General features: G+C 49.8%; 1 protein-coding gene across 1 annotated transcript in view; it reads right to left on the reverse strand.

Moving 5' to 3' along the window:
• rars2 (arginyl-tRNA synthetase 2, mitochondrial) overlaps positions 1-15,601 on the reverse strand; it is a 116,569-nt gene that overhangs the window by 87,661 nt on the left and 13,307 nt on the right. The window contains exons 3-4 of the mRNA XM_038799331.1: positions 9,653-9,755; positions 3,466-3,549 (exon numbers count right to left, since the gene is read on the reverse strand). Coding sequence (XP_038655259.1) covers positions 3,466-3,549; positions 9,653-9,755 — 187 coding nt within the window. The remainder of the gene's footprint in view (positions 1-3,465; positions 3,550-9,652; positions 9,756-15,601) is intronic.

Here is a 15,601-nt window from a genome sequence, read left to right on the forward strand (position 1 = left end):
CCCAGGTGGGAGGTACGTGATGGCGAGCGGGGTGTTGGGAGGGGATGCCGGTGAATGCATATGCACTGAACTGGGATGTGGGGCTCGTGAGGGGGTTGCTGGGAACGATTCCAGACTTGGCCATGCATCAGTTGATTATGGGAGGACACTTAAACTGTGTGCTGGAACCGACGGTGGATAGACAGAGCCTTAGTTCAATGGAAAGGCTGCGAATGGCGAAGGAGTTGGGAGGGTTTATGGAAAGGATGGGTATGGTGGATCCGTGGAAATTTAAGAACACTTGGGTGGGTGGGTGGGGGTGCGGTGTCGTTGGACGTTAACTCGGGGCTGTTAGCAGACAGAGGGTTTTGCGATAAGGTGTGGTTGGTGATTAAGGTCTACGTGGAGTTGAACCAAAACGGGAGGTATCGGCGGCCACACTCTGGGAGGCTTCGAAGGCGGCAGTTCAGGGGTGGGGGGGGGTTGGGGGAAAGAGTTATCTCGTCAAGTCTCATGAAGACAGGAAAAGGAGGGAGGAGTATGAACTACTATTGGGCGAGATATAGGGCGTATTTGAGGGCCCCCACTGCGGAGGGATTGGCGAAAAGTAAGAGGTTACAGGGACAGTTCGACAGGTTGACGATGGGAAGGGTGGTTGGGCAGCTACGGAGGGCGAGGGGAGTGCAGCATGAATATAGAGTGAAGGCAAGCCGCATGTTAGCCCATCAGCTACGGAGGCAGGCCACGTCCATGGAAATCTTGAGGGTACAGAAAGGGAAGGGGAGGAGTGTCAGAACCGGGGAAGATAAATGAGAGTTCAACGCGGGCATCTCCACATCAGGGATATTATGAGGAATTGTACAGGACGTGTGGGGTGAGGATGGGGATATGGGTTGGCTTTTATTTGGGCAGAAATGTCCGTGGCTAGATAAGGAGAGGAGGCAGGCACTAGAGGAGCCTTTAGGGCTGAGGGAGGTAATGGAGTGTATAAGAGAGATGGAGTCGGGGAAGGCCCCGGGGTCAGATGGTTACTTGGCAGAATTTTATGTGGAGTTTGTGGCGGAACTGGCACCACACCTTCGGGGGAATTTAGCGAGGCGCTGGAGAAGGGGGAGCTGCTGGAGACAATGGCACAGGCGACGATTACGCTTATACAAAAGAAAGGACCCGTTAGAACGTGGGTCGTACAGGCCCATATTGCTGTTAAATACGGACATGAAAATGCTGACAATGTTATTGGCGGGGAGGATGGAAGAATGCGATCCGGGGGTGGTTGCAGAAGACCAAATAGGCTTCATAAAGGGCAGGCAATTTTCGAGCAATATAAGGCGATTGCTGAATGTGATCATGACCCAGTTGAGAGGAAGGGTAACGGAGATGGTGGTGTCTATGGACACGGAGAAGGTATTTGGTCGGGTGGAGCGGCGGTACTAGCCGAGGTCCTGGAAGGTTTAGGTTTGGGCCAAAGTTTGTGGCATAGGTGTGTCTGTTGTGAATATACGGACCAATGAAATGAGCTCAGAGTTTTGGGTTGCATAGGGGAACGAGGCAGGGGTGTCCACTGTCGCCGCTAATGTTTAAGCTGGTGACAGAGCCCTTGGGGGTCAGCAGAGTGGCAGGGAATTAGGAAGAAGAGTAGGAAGCTCCGGGTGTCGCCGTACACGGGCGATGGGTGTTAGACTTGCTGGAGAGTATGGGGAGGATTATGAGCCTATTAGAGAGGTTTGGTGCTTTCTCGGGTTATAAATTGAATGTGGGGAAAAGTGACGTGTTCCCAGTGAATGAGTCAGGTTGGAGAGCTAATTTATGGGGGTTGCCATTTAGGGTAGCCAGGGATAGGTTTAGGTACTTGGGGATCCAGGTGATGGGAGAGTCAGCGGCACTGCATAAGTGGAACTTAACAAAGTTAGTGGAGGAGATAAAGGAGGACTTTAGGAGGGGAGATTCACTGCACCTGACGCTGGTGGGAAGGGTTCAAGTCGTGAAAATGAATGTCCAATTTTTATCCGGACGTTTTTTCAGAAGTTGGATAGAGTCATTTTGGGGTTTATATGGGTGGGGAAGGTGCAGAAAGTGAAGGGGGCCCTGCTGCAGAGGCAGAAAGGGGGGGGGGGGGTTGACATTACTTAACCTGCTGCACTACTATTGGGCAGCGATTGTGGAGAAAGTGAGGCGGTGGTGGGAAGGAGAGGGGTTAGGATGGAGGAAGAGTGCTGTAGAGGGTCCAGCCCGAGGGCAATGGTGATCATGGCACTGCCGCTGGCACCAAGGAGATATACTGAGAGCACGGTGGTACAGTCCACAATAAAGGTGTGGAACCAGCCGAGGGGACATTTCAGGATGCAGGGGATGCCGGTGTTGACGCCATTGTGTGGAGACAGATGGTTTGTACGGGAAGTGGAGAGAGGTGGGGCTAGTGAGGGCGACGGGTTTTTATCTGGAAGAGAGGGTCACCAGCAAAAAGGAGCTGAGGGAGAGGCGAGAGCTCCCGAAGAGAACCAAATTTAGGTATTTTCAAGTAAGGCACTTTGCACGGAAGGTGTGGAAAGGGTTTCCCAGGCTGCCGAAATATGCCCTTTAGGAACGGTTACTGCTTCCGGATGTGGAAGAGGAGGGTAAGATTGGGGACATATATGGTGGCTGGGAAAGCAGGGGGGTATGCGAGCGGTGTGGATCAAGGAGAAATGGGAGGAGGTGTTGGGGGTGAGATATGTTGGGGAGTGTGGAGTAAGGCACTGCGTAGAGTGAATTTGACTACCTCGCGTGCGAGGTTGGGTTTGATACAGTTTAAGGTGGTACACAGGGTGCACATGACTCGGGCGTGGATGAGTGGGTTCTTCCAGGGGGTGGCAGACAAATGTGAGAAGTGTGGGCGGGGACCAGCGAACCATGCGCCTATGTTTTGGGGCTGCGAGAAGCCAGAGAGATACTGGCGGGAAGTGTTCGCAAAGATTGTGGGGGTGGAGATCGGTCTGGACCCAATGGTGGCAATTTTTGGGATCACGGAAAAGATGGAGCTGACGAAGGGGTGTAAGGCCGATGTCGTGGCCTTCGCCTCTCTGATTACCCTGCAAAGAATTTTATTGGAGTGGTGGTCGAATACATCGCCGGTGGTGGCAGCCTGGCTAGGAGATCTATACGACTTCCTCCGGTTGGAGAAAATGAAGTTTGAACTGAGGGGTTAGGCGGAAGGGCTTTGAGGCATGGTGGGGACTGTTCGAGGCAATGTTTAAGGGGTTGTTCATCGTGGGGGTGGGTTGAAAACGGGGAAAAATTTGTACAGACTGTAAAACTGTGAGTTGGGGAGTTTGTTCCCTGGATTATTTCTGTTTTTGTATTTTTCGAATAAAATACATTTAAGGAAAAAAAGGAGGGACAGTGCTCATTATCACGCGCAGTTACATTTCCAGAAAGAGTGAGAAAAACCTGGATCTCTACTGAAAGTGAAAGAGCACACAGCCAAACAAACAAAAGTTATGAACTCACCTCAGCAAGTAAAGATCGGTTCACCTTGAAATTAATGGTTCCTTGCCCAACTGCAATCTCAGTAACCACGTCATCACAAGTTAACTAAAATACGAATGTAAAAAAATTAGACCTGACCAAAATATTCTTATTTTTAAAATGCAATGAAGTATTTTAGCTTCATTTTTGATGACTTGTTAAATAATTGAAAGAAGCTTAAGAGAATAGAATTGCTACAGTGGAGGAGGCCATTTGGCCCATCGACACTGCACCGACCCTCTTAGACCCACTCCCCCGCCCTATCCCCGTAACCCCATCTAATCTACAAATCTTTGGATACTAATGGGCAATTTTAGCATGGACAATCTACCTAACCTGTGCATCCTTGGCTGGGAGGAACCCAGCGCAAACCCACGCAGACACAGGGAGAAAGTGCAGACGCCACACAGACAGTCACCATGGCCGGAATTGAACCCGGGTCCCTGGCACTGTGAGGCAGCAGTGCTAATCACTGTGCCACCAAGGACTTACTTGGAATCTCATGCTACCATACCCTTGCTGTACTACAACATTCACGTTAAGGTTGTACCCATAGAATTATCACTTTGTTTTGCTGCATGTCTTTACCTGACCCTTACTGGTACAGCCTTTTCTTGGCTGCAGCGACCACTTGAGCATACAATACCAAAAATGTCAACACAACTAAAATCTATTTTTTTTGCACGTTCAACATGATAACACTTTAAAAAAAATAAAACATTTAGAGTACCCAATTCATTTTTTCCAATTAAGGGGCAATTTAGTGTGGCCAATCCACCTAGCCTGCACATTTTTTTGGGTTGTGGGGGCGAAACCCACGCAAACACGGGGAGAATGTGCAAACTCCACACGGACAGTAACCCAGAGCCGGGATCGAACCTGGGACCTCGGCGCCATGAGACAGCAGGGCTAACTCACTGCGCCACCGTGCTGCCCTATGATAACACTCTTAGGCATTTAGTGCTTGTTATGTTTGGTCCTTTGTACATTACGAAGGAATCTACCAAACACTTTGACTTGCCCAAACCAGAATCTTTTATTGAGTCTTGTGTGTTAAGATAGCAATCTGACATCATGGAGTCTGCTAACTACTCCTCTGGAACTTGCACCTAGCACTGGCCATTCACATGTATGTCTTACTACCCTCTCAACCTTCTTCTGGAGGACTTCCGGTTGCGGCTATGCGGAGCTAAGCCGCATGTTCGGCAGCTCCCGCTAAAAACGGACTTTTGGGCTCTTTTTAGGGCCCCCAGTGGTGCTTGATCGTCGATTCCCGACATGGGAAGGGGTCTGCAGTAGATCCCCAGGGTTCTATGGTCCGGACCAGGAGTGGGGCGAGCAGAAAAGCGGTGGCAGCGCCTCTGGAAAAGCGGGGGAAGGAAAACAAAATGGCGGCCGCCGGAGCCCTCGAGGAGTGGAGGCAGTGGGCGCAGGAGCAGCAGGAGACTCTTCAGCGCTGCTTTCAGGAGCTTAAAGTGGAGCTGCTGGAGTCGCTGAAGACTACCACCCGTAAGCTGCTGGAGACTCAGACAGCATAGGGGGCCGCAATCCGGAAGCTGCAGCAGCAGGCCTCCGAAAGAGAGGATGAGGCCACGGCCCTCGCGGGTAAGGTGGAGATGCACGAGGTGCTCCATAAATAGTGGCAGGAGCGGTTCGAGGAGATGGAGAACCGGTCGAGGCGGAAGAATTTACGGATCCTGGGCCTCACAGAGGGGCTGGAGGGGTCGGACATGGCAGCCTATGTGGTCGTTTTGTTGAACTCGCTGATGGGAGCTGGGTCCTTCCAGGGGCCCCTGGAGCTGGAGGGGGCCCACAGAATACTGGCCAGGAGGCCCAAGCCGAATGAGCCGCCGCGGGCAGTGCTGGTGCGGTTCCACCGGTTCGTTGACCGGGAGTGTGTGCTCAGGTGGGCCAAGAAGGAGCGGAGCAGCAGGTGGGAGAACACAGTGGTGCAGGACTGGAGTGCGGAGGTGGCTAAGCGGAGGGCCGGGTACAACCGGACGAAGGCGGTGCTCCACAGACAGTGTGTGAAGTTTGGCATGTTGCAGCCGGCGCATCTGTGGGTCACCTACAAGGACCGTCACCATTATTTCGAGTCCCTGGAGGAGGCGTGGACCTTTGTGCAGGCCGAGAAATTGGACTCAAACTGAGGGTCAGGGATAGGGGTTTTGTATGTAAATGTAACTGTGTCTATTTTTTGGAGGGGGGGGTTCTCTGTTTCATGCAAGATGTGTGTTGGCTTCAGGGTGGGTGCGGCGATGTCTTTTTGTATGGGTCTGGTGGACGGGTTCGGGCGGGGAGGTAAACTGGGAGTGCGGGGAGCTGGTGGTGGGGACCGGCAATGGAAGCTGCCCAAGAGGAGGCGGGGTTGGGAGGGCGAAAGCGCGGGCTTTCCTCGTTTCCCGCGCTGCGGGGTGATGGGGGTGGGGTCGGGGCTGAGAAGCGTGGGCCTTTGCGTGTTTTTATTTTCCCGCGCAAGAGCGGGGGGGGGGGGGGGGGGGGGGGGTGATGGGCACGGAGGAGGAGGAGTAGTCCCACGTGGGGAGGGATCGGAGGTGTGGCGGGAGTCGCCGGGGTCAGCAGAAGTTAGCTGGCTTACGGGAGTGCTATGGAGGGGGGGGGGGGGGGGGCGCGCGCGGCTAGGAGGGGTCCTAGTCTGGGGGGGGGGGGGCGTGGGGAACAGGCCGAGCGGGGGCGCTGGCCAATGGCGGGCAGGGGATGGGTTATGGCTATTCGGCAGGAGAGGGGGGCAGGGAGCCCTCTGATCCGGCTGTTAACTTGGAATGTGAGGGGGCTGAACGGGCCGGTCAAGTGGGCCCGGGTGTTTACGCATTTGAAGGGGCTGAAGGCGGATGTGGCCATGCTCCAGGAGACGCACCTGAAGGTGGTGGACCAGGTTCGACTGAGGAAGGGATGGGTGGGCCAAGTATTTCATTCAGGGCTGGATGCGAAGAATCGGGGGGTGGCGATCCTGGTGGGAAAGAGGGTGTCATTTGAGGCATCAAAGGTGGTGGCTGACAGTGGCGGGAGGTATGTGATAGTGAATGGTAAGCTGCAGGGGGAGCGGGTGGTGCTGGTGAATGTCTACGCCCTGAACTGGGATGATGCGGGGTTTATGCGGCGTATGCTGGGCCGCATTCTGGATCTGGAGGCGGGGGGCCTGATCATGGGGGGGGAGGGGACTTCAACACGGTGCTTGATCCCCCATTGAATCGATCCAGGTCCCGGACGGGTAGGAGGCAGGCGGCGGCTAAGGTGTTGAGGGGGTTTATGGATCAGATGGGAGGAGTGGATCCCTGGAGGTTTGCGAGGCCAAGGGCCAGGGAGTACTTGTTTTTCTCCCACGTGCATAAGGCCTATTCCAGGATCGATTTTTTTGTCCTGAGCAGGGGGCTGGTTTCGAGGGTGGAGGATGTTGAATACTCTGCCATAGCCATTTCGGATCATGCCCCGCACTGGGTGGACCTCGGGCTGGGAGAGGAGAGGGACCAGCGAACCATGTCCATATGTTCTGGGCAGGCCCAGAGTTAGGGGACTTTTGGAAGGGGGTAGCAACCACGGTGTCGAGGGTGGTAGGATCCAGGGTTGAGCCTGGCTGGGGACTCGCGATATTTGGGGTAGCAGCGGAGCCGGGAGTGCAGGAGGCAAAAGAGGCCGGTGTTCTGGCCGTTTTTCGTCCCTAGTAGCCCGGCGTAGGATTTTGCTTCAGTGGAAGGATGCGAGGCCCCCAAGCGTGGAGGCCTGGATCAATGACATGGCGGGGTTCATTAAGTTGGAGAGGGTGAAATTCGCCCTGAGAGGGTCTGTGCAAGGGTTCTTTAGGCGGTGGCAGCCTTTCCTGGACTTCCTGGCGGAACGGTAGGGAAATAGGCCGGCAGCAGCAGCAACCCGGGGGGGGGGGGGGGGGGGGGGGGGGGGGGGGGGTTGGTTCGGTGGGAGAACTGTGTACAGGGGTTTGTTGGATGTGGCGGAGGTTCTCTCTCTCCTTTTTGTTGTTTTCTTTTGTTTGTTTTTGTGGTTGCTGGGGGGGGGGGGGTTTGTTCTTTGGTTTTTACTATGGTTGTTTGGTTAATATTGTTTTGTTGTTCATATTTTGTGAAAATCTTTATAAAAATTATTTTTTTAAAAAAAAACCTTCTTCTGGAGATGGCGGGATGTGTCCCCCTTTATATAGAACCCACAGGTCACATGACCTTGGTCCACAGACCGCATGATGTATCTGTACCGCCACCTGCCGGTTGGATGTCGCACATCATCCATCTGTGATAGAGCTCATAGGCATATCAGCACAGTGCTGATCAGATTTACATGTGTGGCTCGTTTGAACATCGTTTGGGTTATCCTTTTATTGAAATGTGCTGGGTAATCTTTATGACCTGGCAAAAAATGTATGTTTCCGGACAACTGCCAACAAAAGCAGGATTCTGAGACATTTCTTCTCACTCTTATGAGGAGGTGATCTGATCCCAGTCATAGTAGCATATGGATTGTTTGCAAAAATTCTACTGAACACACATTGACAAAGTATTATCCAGACTTGAAACGTTATCTCCCTTTTCTCTCCATAGATGCTGTCAGGACGGCTGTGATTGTCCAGCATTCTGTTTTTGTTTCAGATTCCAGCATCTGCAGTAATTTGCTTTTATTTTAATTACATAAATCATGCTCTTCCAGAATCGTGGAAATAGCTTCAGTACAAGATGGTCCACCATTACCTCAAGAGTAATTAGAGATCAACCCGGGGGGGAGGAACCATAGACCGATCCAGAGGACAACGAAATGCACACAGGGTCAGTTAAACAAAGGACAAACTAAACCTCTCTGTATAATAAAGGAAATTAGCGCGGGTGAGAAAAATGTGATACGTGATGTGATACAACTGCTTATAAATATGGGAAATGCCAATAAAAAGATTTATTAAAAAAACAAGAGTAATTAGAGATGCCTGCTCTGTCAGCAAAGAAAACAAGTACTGCAAAAAGGCAATAAGAGAAGAAACTGCATGCTTTAAAGGCTACTTTGTCCATTAAGGGTGAAACTAGAATGGAATTTCCAAGAGATATTTAATTTTGTTGATAGTAAACATAACAGAAATCAATTTATTGCATTTAAACTGACTGCTTTCCAAGAGCAAAAAAGTTGTGTTTCAATGAGCTACTTGAAGATGGCATGGCTTTTTCGTCTTCTTTATTTGGCTATTTTAGTGCTTTGATTCTATTGTCCCTCAATTAGATCATGGATTTCAAATCCATTTACTCACTATTCTGAAATTCATAGGATGTGGAAGAGCCAGCATTTACTGCCCATCCCTAAATGCCCTTTAACTGAGTGGCTTTGCTAGGCCATTTCAGAGGGCATTTTAGAGTCAACCACATTGCTTTGGATCTGGCACATATATAGGCCAGACCAGGCGAGAACGGCAGATTTCCTTTCCTAAAGGACACTAGTGAACCAGATGGGTTTTTTTTGACAATCGTTACATGGTCATCGTTTGATTTTAAATTCCATATTTTTTTTTAATGGAATTCAAATTATTCTGGGTGTCTGAATTACTAGTCCAGTGACAATGCCACTGCACCACTGCCTCCCTTTTGCTCTGTGTCCGAAAATAGGAGTGAATTTTGCGGCATGCCCACCGTAACTTTAGTGGGTGGAAGGCAGAAGAGCTGAACAAACACTCTGGAAAAGTGGTAAAATGGCACGAATGATATTTAGTCTATTTTTTTCAGGACCATGTTCCAGCCAACGCAAGTGTTTATGCCCTGCCACGGATGGTACCAAACTGGAACCGCGGAACCTGAGACATTTTTGCTGACTGACACATTTGGTAATGAGAAGCACATATTTCAAATATACATGCAGTGCTGAGACTACATTCTCTCTTCTTTTACCTGCAGGGATAAGATTCAAGGGGTCTCCACCCAAGTACACCAGATGGCTTGGCTGCAATGAGAATTGGAAAACCTTACAAATTAGAACCCTCTACTTGTAAAAAGAACCCGCCTGATTTTCCTCCCGTTCAAACCAAAATTCCATCTGATGCGATTCGCCAATATTCACTGTGCTTAACCAATGTTGTGCACTTGGATGCAGAGTCAAACTCAATCATAACCCAGCACCCTCTTCTCTCCTCCATCCTCCCAACACAAGAACATGTCTAACTTGATACCTGTTCAGACAATGTCTTTGCTCGACTCTGGACATTTGATCCCGATTTTAAACAGTCATCCGCTAGCAGAGAGTTCACCGATACCCGAAAATCTAGGGTCTGCCTGAAAAACATTTGCAAGAGTATTAAACGTAACTTGCATTTTACTCAAACAAGGCTCCACTGCAATGGAGTCAGAAATCAGTTAGAAAGTGGCAAAGCCGAACACAGATTAAGATCACAGTTTAAAAAAAATTAGAGTACCCAATCATATTTTCTCCAATTAAGAGGCAATTTAGCATGGCCAATCTACCTACCCTGCACATCTTTGGGTTCGGGGGAGTGAGATCGACGCAGAAACAGTGTAAATGTGCAAACTCCACACAGACAGAGGTCACAATTTTTAAAGATGCTTTCAAATTGAGCACAGAAGTAGTACAGAAATCATGAGTGAAATCCTCCAACAGTCAGAGGTGGAATGGCTAAATGACTGACCTCCAACTAGTACCTCCAATTGTGGAATAACAGAGTTAAGGTTGGAATAGAAAAGAATTGGAAGAAATGAGGTTTTCAGCAAGAACAATCATAGATTCATACAGTCCCTACAGTGCAGAAGGAGGCCATTTGGCCCATCGAGTCTGCACAGAACCCCCAAAAGACCCAATCCCCCACCCTATCCCTGTAACCCCACCTAAGGGCACCTAACTCTAAGGGCAACACGGTAGCCTTGTGGATAGCACAATTGCTTCACAGCTCCAGGGTCCCAGGTTCGATTCCGGCTTGGGTCACTGTCTGTGTGGAGTCTGCACATCCTCCCAGTGTGTGCGTGGGTTTCTTACGGGTGCTCCGGTTTCCTCCCACAGTCCAAAGATGTGCAGGTTAGGTGGATTGGCCATGATAAATTGCCCTTAGTGTCCAAAATTGCCCTTAGTGTTGGGTGGGGTTACTGGGTTATGGGGATAAGGTGGAGGTGTTGACCTTGGGTAGGGTGCTCTTTCCAAGAGCCGGTGCAGACTCGATGGGCCGAATGGCCTCCTTCTGCACTGTAAATTCTATGATATCTATGATATCTAATCTTTGGACAATTTAGCCTGGCCAATCCATCTAACCTGCACATTTTTGGACTGTGGAGGAAACTGGAGCACCCGGAGGAAACCCACACAGACACAGGAGGAGAATGTGCAAACTCCACACTAGACAGTGATCCAAGGCAGGAATTGAACCCGGGTCCCTGAAGCTGTGGGACTGCCATGCTAACCACTGTGGGAAAAAATGCTTGGGAAAGATTAACCAAATAAAGAGGGATTTTAAAGCAAATACTTTGAAGTGCATACACTGAAGGGACCGGGAACCAATGGAGATTGGGAGTAGGATGGGTAATGGAACATGGTATAGAGTAGAAATGGCTCACAAATTATGGATTAACTGTTGTTGTTTGTGAAAGGTTGTAGAGGTAAGTTGAAGAAAGACCATTAGCCGGGGAAACAGATACACATGTAAATAGATGATGGTCACGATTAACACAAACTAAAATGCAAAAAAATATACCTCTACAAATCCTGCGGGGAGAATGAGGAAAGGTTTCACTGGGTGAACGCAAGAAAATGGTGATCAGAGATTCAAAAGAGACACAACAGTAAAATCCAAGCAGGATGGTAAAGAATTATTTCACTATTACAGCAAGATAACAGTCAGAGAAGAAGTAAAATCATAAAACATGCAAGTGGAATCAAACTTGAATGTGAACATGTGCAACTCTGAATGATCACTTCCTTTAAATATTCACAAGGGAAGGTAGGAGTAACATACCCTTCCCAACCAGTAACCAGATAAAAATAAAAATCAGTGAATGCGTGTTAAACGAGATGGGTTTCTGAGCCAGTTTAAACATGCTCTAAGTTAGGGCAGGATTGTCCATTTGGGAGACTAAGGGCACAAATTCTACTTCCAGGTTGTGCCTGGCGTTGACCCAGGTGCACGTGGTGCATCACGGGAGAGGCTCAAATCGGGCTACGCACATGCGTGAAACCTCACGATAGTGACCCGGTGCGGTCTCAATCGCGCCTTCGCTGGGTATGATCCAGATAATCTTATTTAAATGAGACAGTAAGCTGATTTAAATATGTGTAGGCCACATTCTCTTGGTGCCCGGGAGTCACCGGTCGCACCAGCAAGGTCATACCCGGGCGTTCGATTAGTACTGGTCTCTCCACAAGTGGAGACCAGGCATGATAGCCAATCCGGGAGTTTCACAGGGAATTGGAGCCCCTTGGGTGGTCAAGGGCAGAGCACTACACTGGCTCTGCCCAGGCACCAGGCTGACAATTCCCAGGGTCGAGGCTTGAGGGGGGCCATGCCCAAGAAAGGCAGGGTATGCAGGGGGAGGGGGGGGCTTCATGAAGGTTGGATGGAGGGAGTGGGGGGTTTCCTCAGCGACCCCGTCCTCATTTTGCCGGGGGGGGGGGGGGGTGTAAATGCCCATGTCTACAAGTGGGTGGTGGCATTGTCTATGAGTGGGGGAACCTCAAGCTCGTTTCGAACCCTTTCAAATTGGTGAATCGTGCCCTATTTGATGCTGCCGGGACTGAATAGCGAGCGATTTGTGTTCCAGTTGGGGGACAATTCAAAAAGCGAGTCAGGACATGCAAATAAACGAGCACTCTGCTGACGTGAATGAAGAGCAATTCGCGGCCCAGCGGGCATTCTAACCGCTGGGGATGGAATTAGCATTGAAGAGCTTGTCAGCTGGAGCTGTTTTTAACTTGGGAAATACTCACTGTAGTCACCAAGTTGAATCAGAGAAGACCTGACCCACGTATTTGGATTCTGGGTTGACCCACAGCTCCATGCCGGTGAGGGGCGAAGAGACATTCTCTTCACCTGGGTGGGCTGCAGACTAAAGCCTGCCCTCCTGAACAATACTTGGGAGGTGGTGGCTGTGGCAGTCAGCGCTGCCAGCCTCACCAGGGTGAGGATCACTAATAAGTCCTCTGCTTCGAGAGGGGCAGAGAACTAGGGTGGGCTCCAAGGGCCATGGTGCAGGTGGTCCTCTGGTTGGAGTGAGCTCTGCTGATTCCCAGCTTCCTCTGCAGTGTGGCAGCACTTCAGAGTGGCAACACCTGTGGGCCCCTGATTGAGTTTGGCCGCCCCCATCGCATGGATGAAACAGCTGGGGTGTGAGGATGTCCAGAGGGCTCCCAGATCACCGGAGGCTCCCTGAGCATTCAAAGGCAGCACTCAACAGTGTGAGCAGCTGGGGCCTGTAAGGAGCACCAAAGGATTGCTGCAAAGGTGGTCAGAGTCAGGCCAAACCGACCCAGAGTGGGACATGCCTTGGACAAGGACTTGGCATCAAGTTGTTCCCATGCCTAGGTAGCCCCCTAGCAAGCCAACTGGAGGGTTTTTTCAGTGACTTTTTAGCCTCCTGCTCTCCCTCCGCAGCCATGGCACCCAGGCCTCGCTTGTCAATACTTACACTAAATCGCACGCACAAGACCTCCGTCATGAGTCTGTGCGGAGTCAGCACATCCTTCCCTGTGTGCGTGGGATTCCTCCGGGTGCTCCGGTTTCCTCCCACAGTCCAAAGATGTGCAGGTTAGGTGGCTTGGCCATGATAAATTGCCCTTACTGTCCAAAATTGCCCTTGGTGTTGAGTGGGGTTACGGGGTTATGGGGATAGGGTGGTGTTGACCTTGGGTAGAGTGCTCTTTCCAAGAGCCAGTGCAGACTCGATGGGCCGAATGACCTTCTGCACTGTAAATTCAATGATACTATCAATTCTATGAAGGGTGGAGCATACTGTGTCCAAGATGCTAATGACATTGATATCCATGCAAATGATGGTTTTGCATGGATCCGCCAGCACAGGGCACAAACATCAATATCGTCACCAGCGAGGGACTTGGAGCATTGCATCAGATCGTCAGCGGCAGATGCAAATCTCGATTTTAGGAGTACCTGGGATTCTCCACCCAATCATGGTTTGTGTTTCCTGCAAAGCGGAGAATTCATTCCCTAATATCATACTGGCAGATGGATTTATGAATGCTGCGTGATACCAGGGAGAAGATTTGTGAGGGCTTTACCAGGTGAGGTACCAATACATTGGAAAGAGGTCAGTGTAGTATCCATGTACAAGAACGGCAGTAAAATTGAGATCCGACTTCTATTTACATAGAACATAGAACGATACAGCGCAGTACAGGCCCTTCGGCCCTCGATGTTGCACTGACATGGAAAAAATCTAAAGGCCATCTAACCTACACTATGCCCTTATCATCCATATGCTTATTCAATAAATTTTTAAATGCCCTCAATGTTGGCGTGTTCACTACTGTTGCAGGTAGGGCATTCCACGGCCTCACCACTCTTTGCGTAAAAAACCCACCTCTGACCTCTGTCCTATATCTATTACCCCTCAATTTAAGGCTATGTCCCCTCGTGCTAGCCACCTCCATCCGCGGGAGAAGGCTCTCGCTGTCCACCCTATCTAACCCTCTGATCATTTTGTATGCCTCTATTAAGTCACCTCTTAACCTTCTTCTCTCTAACGAAAACAACCTCAAGTCCATCAGCCTTTCCTCATAAGATTTTCCCTCCATACCAGGCAACATCCTGGTAAATCTCCTCTGCACCCGTTCCAAAGCTTCCACGTCCTTCCTATAATGAGGCGACCAGAACTGTACGCAATACTCCAAATGTGGCCGTACTAGAGTTTTGTACAACTGCAACATGACCTCATGGCTCCGGAACTCAATCCCTCTACCAATAAAGGCCAACACACCATAGGCCTTCTTCACAACCCTATCAACCTGGGTGGCAACTTTCAGGGATCTATGTACATGGACACCGAGATCCCTCTGCTCATCCACACTACCAAGAATTTTACCATTAGCCAAATATTCCGCATTTCTGTTATTCTTTCCAAAGTGAATCACCTCACACTTCTCCACATTAAACTCCATTTGCCACCTCTCAGCCCAGCTCTGCAGCTTATCTATGTCCCTCTGTAACCTGCAACATCCTTCCGCACTGTCTACAACTCCACCGACTTTTGTGTCGTCTGCAAATTTACTCACCCATCCTTCTGCGCCCTCCTCTAGGTCATTTATAAAAATGACAAACAGCAACGGCCCCAGAACAGATCCTTGTGGTACGCCACTCGTAACTGAACTCCATTCTGAACATTTGCCATCAACCACCACCCTCTGTCTTCTTTCAACTAGCCAATTTCTGATCCACATCTCTAAATCACCCTCAATCCCCAGTCTCCGTATTTTCTGCAATAGACGACCGTGGGGAACCTTATCAAACGCTTTACTGAAATCCATATACACCACATCAACTGCTCTACCCTCGTCTACCTGTTCAGTCACCTTCTCAAAGAACTCGATAAGGTTTGTGAGGCATGACCTACCCTTCACAAAACCATGCTGACTATCCCTAATCATATTATTCCTATCTAGATGATTATAAATCGTATCTCTTATAATCCTCTCCAAGACTTTACCCACAACAGACGTGAGGCTCACCGGCCTATAGTTACCGGGGTTATCTCTACTCCCCTTCTTGAACAAAGGGACCACATTTGCTATCCTCCAGTCCTCTGGCACTATTCCTGTAGCCAATGATGACATAAAAATCAAAGCCAAAGGTTCAGCAATCTCTTCCCTGGCTTCCCAGAGAATCCTAGGATAAATCCCATCAGGCCCCGGGGACTTATCTATTTTCACCTTGTCCAGAATTGCCAACACTTCTTCCCTACGCACCTCAATGCCATCTATTCTAATAGCCTGGGTCTCAGCATTCTCCTCCACAACATTATCTTTTTCCTGAGTGAATACTGACGAAAAGTATTCATTTAGTATCTCGCTTATCTCCTCAGCCTCCACACACAACTTCCCACCACTGTCCTTGACTGGCCCTACTCTTACCCTAGTCATTCTTTTATTCCTGACATACCTATAGAAA

This window comes from Scyliorhinus canicula, chromosome 6 (assembly GCF_902713615.1).
Source record: "Scyliorhinus canicula chromosome 6, sScyCan1.1, whole genome shotgun sequence".
NCBI lineage: Eukaryota > Metazoa > Chordata > Chondrichthyes > Carcharhiniformes > Scyliorhinidae > Scyliorhinus > Scyliorhinus canicula.